Below are 16,320 nucleotides of genomic sequence, written 5' to 3' on the forward strand. Positions count from 1 at the left end.
GAAAACTTTGAGGGCCTGATTCACAGAATGATTGCACAGCTTTTTTGCCTGCTAAGCCTGCATGAGCCAAATAGACATTGTCTAATTTACAAAGCGCAAACAGATAAAATGCTCCTCAAACTGCACTGCACAACTATTAGCATCACTGTGTGTTAGTGTTATTTGCATATATTTGAATGAGCAGTTATGCATTCATTTGGAGCAAAATATGCCCCTTTATATGCAAATGAGTCTCAGTGCAGAAATTCACGAACACCAGCACTAACAGCCCGACACAGTGAGAGGGAAATACTTGCTGTCTGCTGAGAGTTATTGGTATCTGCACTGCGGTATTAAGCATTGTTATACTTCACCCTATCAGTCAATAAGACAACAATTAAGACAAGGCATTAATATATCTGTACATAGAGGCTGTTAATATTACTTTGACATTACTATTTTGTGTAAAAGTCAAGGGTTAAATCAGTCTTGAGCTGTCTGTGGCTCAACCCCCGCACATACAGGCTTTGCCATTACACACAACAAAGTATTCTGAATGGGATGTTTTAACTCGCTGCAAGAAGTGACCTGGATATACACTGTGAAATTTCTTTTATGATTGACTCCACAATGGCCAGGAAAAAAAGAGTATCCTGCCCATTCAGCTTTTCATATACTATATATAGACATGACTTAGCGCTGTCATGATGAGAGCACACAGTGCAGCTCTGTGCAGCAGTGAGTGGAGATGGTTAGAGCTTTGAAGCAAACTGCACAGAGCTGCAGAGCTTTGTGGGTGTATTTGAGCTTGATTATTTTGAGACAGAGCAGATATAAGGGGAGAATGATGCACGATTGTTGGTGTAATTAGCGGCCGCAATCCATTCTTAATGAATTCCCCTCCTGAGTGTTGAGGTAGAACAACAGTGGAATAAAGTACGTAGGATTTACCATAGTGACATCACTCCTTGGTTTCACAGACTCTTCTGAAGCCTCAAGTGTGACATTTGGTTCTTTCTGTTTTTTAATGACCAGGAGTGACCATGTCTTTGAATCGGGTGGAAACACATTGTGAAGACTCAACCCTTGGTTGTCCGGCTCCCTTGTTAGGAACTTTAAATAACAGGTTGCCATGCTCTGAAGCATATCATGCTTAATGAAAATTAAGTTGTAGTTAAGAAAACATGTAACTAGCCATTTAGGCCATAAACTCATTAGGAAAATGTTTACCCAGTGCCAGTGGCGCTGTGTAGGGTGGAAAAGTTAGGATGAGGGCCCGTGACTGACAGGGGGCCCGGAAATAATAATGAAAAAAAAAAAAAAATCATAATTTATATTTTATTCAGAATAAGGTAATTAAAAAAACGGTCCCGTTGTCTTCATAAAATGTATATCAGACATCTCTACTTTATTTGGGCAAATTCATATTAATTGAGTGATTTAGTCTGTTTTAATGTCACAGAGATTATTCAAATAATAGCTGAAAATCAGATACTTTGATGTGGACTGACAGCAGTTGCACAGGGTTCTTGTGGCCTTTGGTGATGGGCCCAATTTGATATTTTTTCATGGGGCCCAAAATCCCTGGCGACGCCCCTTCCCAGTGCACGGAGTAGCAGTGTCATTTTTCTGACTGGTTTTATAAAGTAAAACCACTTTTTACAACCAGTGTAATCGTACCCTGCTGACCATCAGAAATAATGCCTGCCTGAGGTGCTGCCACATTAACTTCACTGTAAAGTAGGAAGCTATGCCATCCTGCCTCTTCTTAAGTAGTTTATAAGAGACCTCAGAAATCCTGTCACTTGACACATGGAAAATCACAACTACATTATTACTCAAAGGCTCTTAATTCAGTGGATTTTAATTAACTATGTTTCATGTATGCACTAAGAAACACATTTCCTATGTCTACCCACAGAAGGGAGATTTAATTATCTACAGTTATGGATTAGACCAAATGAATGAATCTAAATAAACTAAAGAGATTGATAAATCTGAAATAGTTTCCTCCTCCTCCTCTCTTTGGCATTGAAGATGATTGAGCGATACACTGTATATCTGAGCTTTAATTTTAAACCATTTCCTGCCCAATCATCTCTAATTTGTCAAACTTACTTTCTGCATATCACTAAAGTTGTCCAACGTTCTGGTTTGCGTTCATGCCTCAAACATTTCAGTGGTCTTTTTTGGCTCCCACAACTCATCACATTTGGAGATGTTTGTGTCCTCGTTTTCACTGCCTCTTCCAGAAATATTCCCATCTGGCATGTGTTTGCTCGCTAAGAAAACTTAAGAAGGAAAGTGATGCGGCTCACAAGGTGAAGTGTCATCCTTTACATGGAGAGGCTCTTTTTCATCGTGTTATGTTCTGCCAATAGTAATCAGACAGTCTCACTGTGCCATGAGAGGCACTCTCATTACAAATCCTCCCCTCCCTGCATCCCATATTGATTGTCTGTTTGTCATGATGTTTGAGAGAGAAATGTACCCATCTGAGAAATCATGACCCGATCCTTAATACAGCAAAGAAAGGTTTGTCACTTTGTTATTGTGTATTGATTATGAAGACAAAGGGACTATTTAGAGAAAATTACACAAGGCGATGTGTGTGGAGAAGAGAGATGAAGGAAAAACATCATGAAAAAAGAAAAGATCGATTTAAAAAAGGGGTCTCCAGTCAAATCGAATCAGTTACAGCGGCGTCAGTTTTGCTTTTATCGTTATATAATTTGGAAACAAAAAAGGCTTATTGTCCCATAAATATGTGGAAGTCAAGACATGACCACAACTTATTCTCAGCTTTACGTCACCTGTGAAGGACAAAACAAATGTGAAGTTTGTCATGTCTGGAGTTTACACAGGGAAAGGAACCAAAGGTAGACTGCCAAATAAATGTATTACAGCAAAAAGGCTAAACAGAAGGCTGGTTATCAAGTCCAAGGGGATCAGGCAACAAATTAATATCCAAAGAAAAATGACAAGATCCACAAAAACAGGATGAAGACACTGGGATTGTTATACGCATCATCTCTTTTCACAGATTCTGCATAAATGCAGAATGTATTGGCAGATGAAGAGCTTAGGGTATTGGAGGCGTTCTAGCTTCCTTTGTAGTCTGAGTATAATTTTCATGTCCAATATTTCAGCAGCTTTGATTGTATGCAGTGTGTAGAGGCAGAGACAGAGCACATTAGCCATAATGCAATCCTGGATCCCATCTGCTATTGTCTTATGACTATGGCTTTTAATCAAACACTATTAATAGACATGTGCATGCAAGTGCAGCTAACAATTCACTTTAGAAGTTGTCTCTCAATTCAAACTCTATTCTTGTTTGTCAAGATGATACCTGGACTGTAAACAATAGCAACACGCTGGAAAGGAAATCATTGCTGGAAGTTCTTCATCCCTAACTGTTTGTAATACTGGAAGCCCTTAAAATGTACACATCCCTCTCAGAGGCTTTATTGTTGAGATTACCACAAGTAAGAGATCCACACTGTGGTAACAAGGTGAGATTTGACCACAAACTGGTCAAATGTTCGCAAATTCCAACTTCATGTCCGCAGCCAAGTGAACTCGGTTGGAAGACACGCCCACAGTTGAACGGAGCACCCTGCATGAATTTGGAAGGATCAGATTTAGTGGCAAGCATTTGGACAAAGTTGTTTCACTGCCACAAAAACAGGATTTTCATCTAACCATGGTTTAATGTCACACAAATCATAAATAGCTTACAAAAATACATTTGAAAAGACTCACAAAAATCCTTTCACAGTATGAGGCGACACTCCCACGTCCTTTGCTGGCATTTCTTTGGTGGTGCCTTTCTCAAGACTTAATTAGATCCCATCAATATTAACTTTTTCACATTTGTATGACAATGTTCATTTTGATCTTAAAGCAGTTTGCATCTGCCAAGTTAAAAGACGTAACTTTGATTATGATACATCTTACATGACCAAAGATAAATGGCATTGCACATGGTCAGTAAGCTTGCTTCTGTGCAGACTCGCTGCTGGAAAGTCTAACAACCCACTCCCACTCCAATCAAAGGTTTTGAATGACACTCGATGTGACAGACTCTCCACGCCAACGCGCAAACAGAGTCGAAGAGGGCAGTTTGGAAAGTCTCAAAGACTGAATACACAGGGGAGGTGGGCGTTGTTAGACACAGGTTAGACAAATCAGGCAGTTACATCTGAAAGCAATGTGGACGGGGCATACAATAAAAAGAAGCAGAGGAACAGTCAAAGGCAGGAAGTAAGTCTACTCACAAGGGATGATGTGCAAAAAGACAAACAAAAAGAAACAGAAAAGGAAAAATCAACAGTAAAATGCTAAATTAAGCTGTGGCAACAAGTGACTACAGTGATCAACATCAAATTTTAGTGGCCCCCTGTTGTTGTTATTAAGATTATATTATCACTGGACCGGATGCCAGAAAAATAATCTTTCCATTATTTATTATACATTTTCCTTAAGTGACATAAATCCACAGGGAAACGTCAGCAAACTGTACAAAACATACAATTTTTCATTATCTCCACCCATGAGAATTTAGTCCTCCACAAGGGTACAAAGCACCTCTTTCTCTCTGCCTCATACGCCTCAATTATTGACAGATTTTCAAGTCCACAGGTTACTTCAAGATTGCCTTTGCCCCTCCCAGGTGTATTTCAGTGAATCACAGTGTACTCTATCAATTGCATGTCTTGACAATGTAGACAATGTTTACTTCTTACCATGTTTTTTTCATTTTAAAACTTTGACCCTTTGACTCAGGTGACATCACCTGAGGCAATGCAACAGTCTGAGTTTTCCTTCAAGTGTTTTTCAAGTCCAGAGATCAAGTCTTGAGACCAAGCTGTGTTATTGATCCCTGTCTTTTACATGTTGTATAAATGCCCTACTTTTGCCTAACACATCAAGGCTCTATAGGAAGGCTAGCAGCGGTCAACATGACATGACAGGATGTTTGCTGAAAATGTAGGTTAGTTTATCATGCCCTGTGGAGTATTCAAGGGTTAAAAAAAATAGTTTTCTCTAAGGCTCCAGTGACAGCCTTTCAGCCAGCCCAGTTCTCTGCAGCTTAGAGCCTCTCCCTGATTATGCAAAGCAGTAACTGCCTGCTCAGGACACCTCAGAGCCACTCCGGGAGGTAAAGAGGCTTTTCTTTTTTCTTTTTTTTTTTTTTCAAGGCAGAGAGAACAGAGAGAGAAAATGATGAATGTCAGAGCTTTCTAAGCTGTCTTTTCTTTTTAAGCCTGGAGAAACATCTTATGGCCTTAACTCCGTTTCTGCGAGATGTGTCAGCCCGTCGTGACTCAGTGGATAGATACTATATAGTCATGACTCGGCTAATTTCGGAAAGGCTAGATTTGGGATCAGTGTGGGTGACCATGCGTGACAGCTAAATCTGAGTCAGTTCAGCGTATACAGAGGGTTGTATCTGATAAGTGTACATTACATATTATATAACAAGATCACCCTTTTTTTAAATTCTCTTTAACTCTCATACCTATCTTCCACATTATACTCACACTATGAGATTTGGCTTTAAAGGAACATTGCAACTTTTTATGATTTTACTGTACAAGTCTGTAGAGACAGCACAAGGCTTTAGCTAGCAGTCTGTTAGTTTAGCATAGCATAACCCACCATACTGTTGGCTACATATTAGATTTCTTTTTCTGTCTTGACAAGAGTTAGATGAAAGAATCTGATGCACTCACATGTCTGGGCAATAACTGCGTAAGTTAGCATAGCTTAGCACAAGTGGTAAAAGAACTGGATGTAATGAGCTCCTATCTGAGTAAAATTAACTTCATTCTATCTCAAGTGTGAACTGCAAAAAGTGGGGACATTTTTGGCTCAATACTTTGCCTACCTGTAAGGTTTCAGTTCATGAGGAGTGACCAATCGGCAACCTCCGGTCTAAAAATATGAGTTGAATGTGGAAGTGTTAAAAACTGCAGTTCATTGAGGATCCTCTTGAGGCTGGCTCCAGAAGTACCAGAAGCCACATACATACCAATTCAAAAATGACGATCTTTACAGCAGAAATAAACATGTTAACAGCTTGGCACAAAAGGGGAGTGTAATCTGGATAGCTCATTTCTTGATCGGCACACACTGTACGGGGGGTGAATTTATTTCTAACGCGGCAATTTTGAAGATATTGAGATTCCAAGTCTTCCAATGAGAGGCACAGCTGACTTGATTGACAGGCGGGAACACTGTAGCTGTTGGCTAGGAGGCTCAAAGCCCGCCTTTTTACGTCACAATTGCTTGACAGCAGCAATATGGCTGCAGCCGACGATTGGCCTCAAAACAGTGCTTCAGAAACAGATGGGTGACGTCATGGATACTACATCCATATTTTATACAGTCTATGGGAGTGACCTATATATATTTTATAAAAACAAAATATGTCATTATATATATAGAGAGAAGTACAATCTTTATATATAAATAAAATACCCAAAAACATTTTAAACATCTATGTATAACTTAAAACTTGTGAACAAACCACAGTTGGAGAAATGACATTCCAAACTCTGGAAATTAAAGCACTAAAGGGCCACATGCAGGAATGTTATAAAAAAAAACTTGCCAACAAACTGTGAGGATTTCTCCCCACAAACACAAATACTATTCAGTTAGATTACCTTAAATTTCCCCAAAGACTCATTGCCAGTTCACTGCAGAATACACCGTCTTTTCATTGCGTGTGTCTAGCCGAAGCAATATTCTGATAATTGCTCAGCCTTCAAGCCTGGCTTCATTGAATTTGTCACTACCAACAGAGAAAGGCTGCAGTGGGGTAATTTTTTTTCTCCTTCAAATATCTGTTAATCTGTCCACATCTCTTCTTTTTCTCTGTTTCCGTCCAGCATATGCACGAGGCTGTAGAGCTGAAGCAGCAGCTGCAGATAGAGCATGAGCAAGCCTTGGTGGCCCTCCACACCAAGCAGAAGGAGATCAATCAACTGCAAAAGGTAAGACCATACAAGTAAAGGCAAATTACAATGAAGTCTTCATCCTTTGACATAATCCTCCAGGGTCATCTGTTTTGTGATCAGAGCAGAAAACTGAAGCCCCGTGTTCAGCAACTGTTGTGTTTGTGCTGAATCACTGTCACTGAATCACTGCAACTCTATCAGAAAATATAAACACCTCAGAAAGATTTCCAAATATCAGCAGATTGGGTGTAGAAATGCAGATTCAGCTTGCACCCTTCATATTGTTTGATGGTGGGATGAAGAGCTCTCTGCTAAAAATGATGCCTTTCTAGTTGCTGGTACATTTATACACCTTGTGAACATCTTTCAGTGTGCAGGCATGACTTTTTCTGTGCTTTGCATTTTTTCTGTTCTGTATCCTTTGAGATTGGGATATATTCTTCAAATATCTGCAGAAAAAAACCCACCATGGACTTATTAATCTAAATCAGAAGTGCTTAAGATGTTAAATAATTTGCATTACTTATTACCAAATCCAGCCCAAATTTGAGGATAAATTAGTGTTTCCAGCCTACATTTTCTATTTCTACATTTCTAATCCTAATTTTTTTAAAGACTTTCTGTATTGCTGCACCCCTGTCTTTTCCAGCTTTTGTAATCACTTTCATAATACACTAAGGGCCCGATCTACTAAAGGTTTGCGTGTATAAAAACACGTGCAAACTTGATAGCGCGCGCAAAGCTGACATACTAACCGGGAGCACCGAGGATTGCGTCTGTCAAATGAGCAAAATAGCACTCGCAAAACATTTAGCATGTTTGCCTTCATGAATATGCAGAATACATGTAGATCATCAGAACGTGCAAAATACTGGGAGGAGGAGATGCAAATGTAATCATTTAGCACACGCAATGTGATTTATCAAACCTGAAGCAGATAGCGCGCGCTGTATTTGCGTCTATATTTAGCACGTTTGAAAGGCAGGTGCAAACTGGCACAGCGTTACGCACACATGGCTGCGGTCACTGTAAAGCTCATCATAACATCGCTTTACAACATGCCCGCAAAAGCTGGGCTTACAAGCATTACTACATGTTTTAGTCAATCAAACCAAGATAACAAAATAATAATAATAAAACAACACAAATTCAAAGCAGTTCAGCACCACGGATAGCGACCGCATCATTCTGACACCCACTTTAACTTTTTCAACTAATGAGAGCACAGTAGGTCACTGTATCAACAGATATACAGTTTAGTAAAATTGTCACAGCGGCCCACATCTTCACATACAAACAAAAAATCAATATGAAGTACTCGGCCTACTCACCACTGTTTGGACGAGCCTTAAGCTCCGCGGACTTGTCCATGATGCACTGTATGTCCATTTTCTTTGATCTGTCATTCTCAATAGATAACATGACATGTCCACTCAATCTATTCTGTCCCATCGTGCTCATCAAGGGGTTTTTAGTTAGTTTTAACGTGGAGAATGAGCGCTCACTGAGCTGCGCCAGGCAGCTCTGCGTAACTCCTCATCTCGTGCTTGCAGCAGTGTGTTGGGGTGAATTGACTCAAACATGTTCCCAGTTCCATTTAAGCTGGTGAATCTTTAGGACAGTTGCTGGATGATGATATCAGGCATTGAAAACGTTCACCTGAAAGTTGCTCCCTGGGACAGTGAGGCGACTGTCTTCATCCAAGTGACGCCTAACTTTTCTAGAGCAAGAGTGGCAGACTAAGCCTCATCAAATTGCTCTCTAAACTCCATCAAAACACTGATTGCGTTTTGGAGTAGAGTAGATGCCTTTATTTCATCGGCAGATCTTCTGTTTTTTCTCACATCATTCACCTTTTCACAGATGGCCTCCAAAATCACGTTTCTAACGCTGAGATGTCTCTGCTGGAGTTCACTGATGTGTTTATTTCCCTCCTCCACTAAAACCTCCAACTCCATGTCTTCAAACTTCATTTATCACTTAAGACCACTCTGTTCTCTCAAACTCTCCATGGTGACAGCCGATAGCACACGCAAAATCCTCATTAAGGGCGGTCCGCACCACTTTTGCACTCGTTATCATTTGCGCACGCAGTCTTAGTAGATCACCCGCAACACGCCCAGAAATAACACGTGCAAAATTATTATTTGCACACGCAAATTAGCGCTCGTTATTAGGGATCTTAGTAGATCAGGCCCAAAGACAAGAGAAAAGCCATTTCAAAATCTTCCAAAATAAATGACCAATGTGCAAACATTCTCAAGATCCATACTTGGTTGGTCCACTTGGGTTTTGATATTATCATGAAAGAGACAGCTTCCTCAGCCATCTGTGAGGTTTGTCTGCTTACTGTCTTATGTTTGCGATGGTCATTAGCATTCAAATGAACACAAATAAATAAGCAGAGGCTGTTATTTCAACAATTATACATGAAAGCTGAAAACTGCTTTTACTTCTGTTGCCAGCCACTGCTTAGACGCTCACACACCTCGAAATAAATCGCTCACTGCTCATCAGAGCTGTGCCATCAGGAGTCTGCATCTCTTCCAGTACCAGAGCTGTGATCAACCAGTGAGCCTGTGCCAGGGTATTGGGCTGACAGTGTGTCAGCTGTGTGCTGTCTGTTGTACCTCATGGACTATGATCACAGTGTCAGCTGTCACTGTGTGTTTCTGTGTGTTCTCTGCAAGCTCAGGTTCAAGCTGACCAACAGCATGAAGTAGTACACCTGTTAGAGGTAAACCTACATGAACCAACTCAGACTGTTCCATTAGTATTAGTGTCATAGTGTTAAATGTTGTTTTTATCTGTTTTAAGACAGTTAAATGTTCAAAGTTATTATCTGGATGTTTTCAGGTAGTGGAAGGTAGACGTCAGTTACAAAAATCCATTGAATGAAGTTAAATGTTAAAACAGAAATTGTTTCATCATCAGTATATGGCACTGATGTACCAAATATCAGCTAACATATATCTAAACAATTTTCCTCAAGTTCACGCCCTTTTTAACTTGAGACAAATATTTTTAGATGTAGTCCCTATATCCTTCATGCAGGTGTTTTTTTCTCTCTTTTATTTTTTTTGCATGCAGGTCTTTTGGGGAAACTCTTCTATCTCTCTGCCCTACATTCTTTCTGATCTTTTGTACAGCATTTACATTTTCTTGTAGGATTTTTTGGAACAACTCTTACATTTTAGGCAAAGATTGAAAAAATGCAAATGTTGCATTCTACCAATTTTATCTTTTTTTTTTATTTTTTATCTTTTTATTAGTGACACAATCAGAGGAAAATACAGTGATGTCAATTCAAAATATACAATGCTGATCTTTTTCTTTTTTCCCCCCTAACAAAACAATAAAAATTGTTTCTGCATTCAAAGAAAATTATAATAAATCAATTAAAAAAATGTCACTTTTAATGACTATTGCAGTCTTAAAGCTGGGGTTGGTAATCAGATTTAGATACACTTTTTGTCATACTGGTTAAAATGATCTTTATGTCCTGATGGCAATCATTACATGATGTGTTCCTAAAAAAGAGTGAAAAAAACCTGCTGTTGGGAAAACACCAACCAATCACCGTTTTTTGGCTCCCCAAATTTTTAACCAATCAAATCCCGTCCAGCCGTTCTGCCCTCCTCCTGCGCGTACATTTCCCCGGCGTGCACTCCTCCGAGTCCCCGTCTCCTGCCTCTACTTCCCCTGACTCTATTTACTGCCCCTCTCGCTCGTCCTCGGGCCTGTTCCCTCTGACCTGATGAGGGGCTTTGCTCAGGACTGTAGTCCGGATCAGAGTCTAAAAAGCTCTCACCAACAAGCAGAATAATTAATGACATTTAGTAAGTCCTACAGAAAATATATATGTACTGTAGCGTCCGTCCGGACGCTGTAGTGATGACGAGCCGATTCGTGAACACGTTGAGCTTTAATTACCGGTCACTGTCGGCCGTGATCACGCCAACCTACAAAACAACAATCAATGTTTGAATGAATGAAAAACTTCTCATCTCCTCTCTCCTCTCTCCCACTCACACACTCTACACCTCTCCTGATGCCTTCACTGACTGTCAACACTGTAGGAATTAAGAACATCTACACTGAACACGTTTAACAAACAGTAGAGCTGTTACAGTATTATATATGTGTTATAACTTTTCTCCTGATCTCGTGTCACTGGTACAACTGGATGATGCTAGCATGATAGTTGTGAGTACTAACAGCAGCCATGTTTGTTTGTGTTTTTAACTTTCACTATGAGAATGTTTTGGTGAGGACCTGTTTTGAATCAGTCACCATCATATGGTCGAGAATCAGCAGCGCTCGTGCATGTGAGCGGGGGGGGCGTCGTTTTGGAGGAGCTCCGAGGGAGGAGGGGAGGGGTTAGACGGAGTCATGAGGAAAAGCTACATTCAAATTCATGCTGGTTTTCCGAGACTACCAACCCTAGCTTTAAAGCTCATTTTCACTAATTTACTTCCTCTGGAGTTCCATTGAGTTTAGTCTTTTTTTTTATGGGTTGAACATCACATTTTTCTCATTGTAGTCTCTCTGTCATATCTCCCTCTTCTCTCTATTTGTCTTTCTGTTCAAAACAAAAAAATAAACAAAAACAAATACAACTACAAGAACAAAAGTGCTCGCCTGCTTTCTTTTGCCAACAATTATGTGCCACTAAGCTTGTCATGTCTCTGCCTTGAAACAGTTGCGTGGTGTAAATTGTAGCTTGAGTTTTGTGTCTCACAGACAGTGCATTGGCCTGTTCATCAAATAGATATAAACAATAAGATATTCCTTTCCTCTATATTAATGGTTATGTTTGTGGTGGATTTCATCAATGAACTGGACACTACACTGGACACAGAATACTCAGGAGACTCTGATGGCTTACGTTGAAATACGTAGTTTGTGTAGAACTCGATCGAGGAGAAATAACATAACAGTACACAGGCAGGAGAGTGCAGTGCAATGCCAAGTCAATTCAGTCAGACAATCCCTCAGGCGTGGTATTTATCCCCAAAGACGACACTAAAGTTAGATACCCATATTTGGACAATAAGAAACAAAACAATTGGGAAGAAGAACGGTGTTCTACCCTGGAGACACTAAGTCTGTCACAACATATAGATACAGACAGGAGCAGGGAGAAGGACCTTGATTACTACAGTAACCCTGTCTCGCCTTTCACCCAGTAGCGTCTGACGACATAGATGAAGTTACTCTGCCCATGAGACTTAGACTGGAAAGATATAAGTGTTAATCATTCTAACATACATGAGACTACGAAAATTCCACAACAATGCTCTATGATACTCCAATTCAGGCTGTGACTCATACATCACAGAGCTTAAAGCAAACAGAAGCTCAACATTGTGTTTGCAGCTATATTCCTCCCTTTGCCTCTCTCCTCTTGTAGGATTTATGTATGAAATATGACTCCAAACTTTTCTATCACAGTAGTCACAGCCCGGCACATCCCATTAATCCTGCGACCATGCTGACCTTGATGCCTTTTATAAATTTCCCATGATCAAATCTCTGACCTGCTGTGCTTCATCACAGTCTTTAAGATGCTTGTCAGCGGCTCATCTACCCGAAAAATATTTTCTCATTTCACTCTAAATCCTTTCGTCACGACAATAGGGTGTAGACTCCTTTGAGTGTAGTTCAAGTGAGGTCGTGGTATTATCCATGTGAAGCGCTTTAATACGATTTTAGTGAGCGGGCAGCACTAGTTTGACTCCAGCAAACACAGAGAAATGAAAAGTCTGCTGTCCAGGAGTTTATTCTCTTAGTTTCATATGAACTGAATCAGTCTGGAAACTCTTAACAGTCCTTTTTCATCACTAATGAGCAAACACATAACCCCTAACTAACTGTCTTAGATACTCTGCTGTCTTTGAAACCACAATCGTCAATTAATCCATACTTTTCCAATCTTTTCAGCTTTTTTAGTTCCTTTTACTTCACTATATTTATCTTCACTGATAAATATGAAACTGTCTTCCATCCTCATTAATCACAACTGCATGTATTGCTTTTTATTTTCATCATCTGTATGTTTTTTTTCTTTTAATTTCTCTTCTTTCTTTGCTTGTCTCTGTTTCCTGCTTTTTATCTGAATAGAGCAACAAGGACAAAATGTTACAGGTATTTACCCCCCCCCCCCCCCCCCCCCCCCCCCCCCTTAATAGTTTTACCTCTTCAAATTTGCATTCTGCAAATCTTTAGACAGTATTTTGCGCTGATTGAGAGTCCGCTGATTGTACACTAAAAACATGGATTCTGTGTATCCCATTCATTCTCATTCCATTAATATCGATAGTGTGTTTTTTTAATGTCTACACTGTAAGTTTTATAATCCTCTTAACTCTTTCTAGTACTGAGGCTTTGTTATCAGAGTGCAGCAGTGTTATGTATCAACAGCTGTAGCAGTGCAGATGACTCCACAAGTTTTGATAAGACTGCAGGTTTCCATCTAACATACTGCTATAAGCTCAAAAATGTCTCTTCAGGGATCCTATCCTAATTGGTTCTGTGGTTGATTAGCATTAGCAGATTAAACGTTGGCCAGTCTTCAGAGAATCCATATCTGAACACAACATGATGAAATGCTCTCCGTGCTTTGTGCTTTTCCCTCATGATTTGCTCTCTAAATCTAGCTCTTTCTCTCTCTTTTCCCCCCTTTTTCCCCCTCCTCTCTCTTCTCGTCTATCAAAGGTCAAGGTTCATGACCTGGAGCAGAAATGCAGGTCACAGAGTGAACTCTACAACCAGCTGTCCAATGAGCTGCTGAATTTCCATTTGCAGTCAGATACTGTGGACATCCAAATAATTAAACCCAATTTTACATCCCAAATCCCCGTCTCACTGGAGAAGAAACTTCCACAGGTTCTTGAGGGATTCGAAGCACAGACAGAAACAGGTGGGCCAATGCCAAACTTCAAATATGTTTAAAGAGTGGGAGTCGAATATGTATATGTGTTGAAAGATCCGTGGAATTTTATTGCAGACGCACATGCAAAAAAAAAAGAAGTTAAATCTGAAGACTACAGGCTTGAGAAATGAAAGGCTTCCTCTCTTCCCCTCTGGTTCTTATCACCAGTGTGTCAAATACAGCAGCCAGGTCATTGGTCATTGATTCAAAATGACCATGTTGGCACCCCTCTTGTGTAAGGTTTAATGTGCTCTTAAGTTAAAGGTACACTGTGTAGGAGTTGGTGGAATTTAGCTGAACAGACTTTGTAGAAGTGGAATATAATATTCATTAGTATGTTTAAATGAGTGTATAAAGACCTAAATATCAAAATACTTTTGTTTTTGTTAACCTGGAATGAGCCTTTTCTGTGTACCTAAGGAGTGGGCCCCCTTCTCAGTTTCTACAGTAACACAGAAAGAACAAACTAGTGTGGGCCATACAGATTTTTGTATTTAGTGAGTGGCTGCAGAAAACACAGCATTTGAAAGATAAAGGTAAAGAAGAAGGGAGTGGCAGTCTTTAATAGTAAACTTGACAAATAGAGGATCATACATGACATGCACTCAGGAGCTTCCTGTTGAGAGGGTTGAGAAAGGCAGCGTTTCAATCTAGAATCTGACAGCTACATGTTGCTGAATGTTTAGATTTCTATACACTGTATCTTTAAGTAAGCAATAATGAATTAGCCATGTTCATTTAGATTCCAAAAATATTGTTTGCTGCAAAAATTGTAAATCTAGGCACCAAAACTAGTCGGTAAAGAAGGAAGATCATAGTAAGGGTTTGAATATCTCACATAATCATGTAAAAATATACAAAAATATACAGTTCATACGTGTAGTAAATAACATTTTAGTTTCCATTATTTTGTATTTAATGCTACTCATCGATTATTTGCTCAGACACTTTGTTTATTTTGCATTTTCATTTTTGATTTTTGTAATTGGCTGCTATTGCATTTTTGTTTGATGGATAATGTGTGATTTTAAATAATTGTTTTTCTTATTTTTTTTTGTTGCGTGGACCCCAGGAAGACTAGCAACCACACTGTGGAAGCTAATGGGGATCCAAATAAAGAATAAAGATTAAAGAACAATAATAAAGATACATATGTTATCAAACTACAGTACCATAAACATCTATGGTTGGTTTATTCATTATTATAGGAGTTCTGAATCACTGGGTTGCACTTTACTCTCTAAAAAATGAATGCACTCCAGACACTGTAGATAAAACCCTGGAGCAGATTACATTTGAACAGAGGGCTGACTAACAGAATGGAAGAGAGTCTGAGTCATTTAATCCCCAAACAGTTCACATAACAACTAGATGGGCTCACTGCCAGCCAGAGGTGGACCCTATTAGAGGCAATACTGCCTAATCATGATCAATATCTTTCCTAATTGATCAGAGGCCCAGTGTATGACATGAATGTGGTTTAATACATTAGTATTCTAACGACACATAGAGCAACCTGCAGAGCCAGCAGATAGAGCCGTATCAGTGATGTAGATTTATACAGTGTGGCACAGACCAAAGGTCTTTGAAGTGCTGGAAATCCTGTTTTATCTTTTTCTTCACATGAAAGAGAAGGGGGACTCACTGATGCTTTTGTGCTAATGCATAATATTACTCCCTCACGAACCACAAGAACCCACTGATACAGCGGCTACAGGTTGTTGATTTACTTTAATTTCCTCAAGAAATCCAGCTAATCTCACTCTCATACTTCAGTTTTTCTTTTGTATTTCCTACATCTTTCAAGTGTGTCTTTTCCCCCGAGGACCTGAGTGGTATTTAAGGACAAATGCATTGCAGATGTGAGATGTTGATGGGGGGGAATAGCCTTTGCCACGATGAGTGTTTGCTGTACACTCGCTTCAACAGGAGATCAATAGCTGTGCAATGAGCAGCAAATGAGTGCAGAAGGAATGACAGTTGCTCTTTATTTGCTATGGAAATCAATGTCTCCCAGGCGATGAGAGCGCAGCAAACACGCCGCTACTGATCTCCCAGTTCTTGCCCTGCACAACACAGACTGGAGACAGAGAAAGACCAGAACTGCTGTTTGTCAAATCCAGCACCGTGAAAACGGACCGCCCCAGCAGCCCTCGAAAGCCGACCTCCTCCGAGGTAATTCTAAAATTCCTTGCATTGATGCACGTATTTACCCTTTAAGGTTCAGTTACACTTTCATGATCTCATACTAAATTGTTTACTTCACTCACTCTTGAGTTCAATTATTATATCAAGCTTTTGCAGATGTGCATTACATTATTCTGCTTCTTTTGTGTGTCTATAGATGGAGAATGAGGCCAGCTCATCACCCAGGTCCAAGCCTCGTTACACAGGCACGGTCCGCCTTTGCACTGCCCGTTACAGGTGAATAAGGACAGC

At 39.9% G+C, this 16,320-nt stretch overlaps 1 protein-coding gene across 6 annotated transcripts in view; it reads left to right on the plus strand.

Moving 5' to 3' along the window:
* Window positions 1-16,320, plus strand: part of LOC117831625 (RIMS-binding protein 2-like) — a 96,027-nt gene that overhangs the window by 57,545 nt on the left and 22,162 nt on the right. For all 6 annotated transcript variants that reach the window (XM_034710394.1, XM_034710398.1, XM_034710397.1 and 3 more), the window contains exons 6-9: window positions 6,879-6,983; window positions 13,665-13,869; window positions 15,899-16,056; window positions 16,226-16,305. In XM_034710394.1, coding sequence (XP_034566285.1) covers window positions 6,879-6,983; window positions 13,665-13,869; window positions 15,899-16,056; window positions 16,226-16,305 — 548 coding nt within the window. The remainder of the gene's footprint in view (window positions 1-6,878; window positions 6,984-13,664; window positions 13,870-15,898; window positions 16,057-16,225; window positions 16,306-16,320) is intronic.

The sequence above is a fragment of the Notolabrus celidotus genome, chromosome 19, assembly GCF_009762535.1.
Source record: "Notolabrus celidotus isolate fNotCel1 chromosome 19, fNotCel1.pri, whole genome shotgun sequence".
NCBI classification, from domain to species: domain Eukaryota; kingdom Metazoa; phylum Chordata; class Actinopteri; order Labriformes; family Labridae; genus Notolabrus; species Notolabrus celidotus.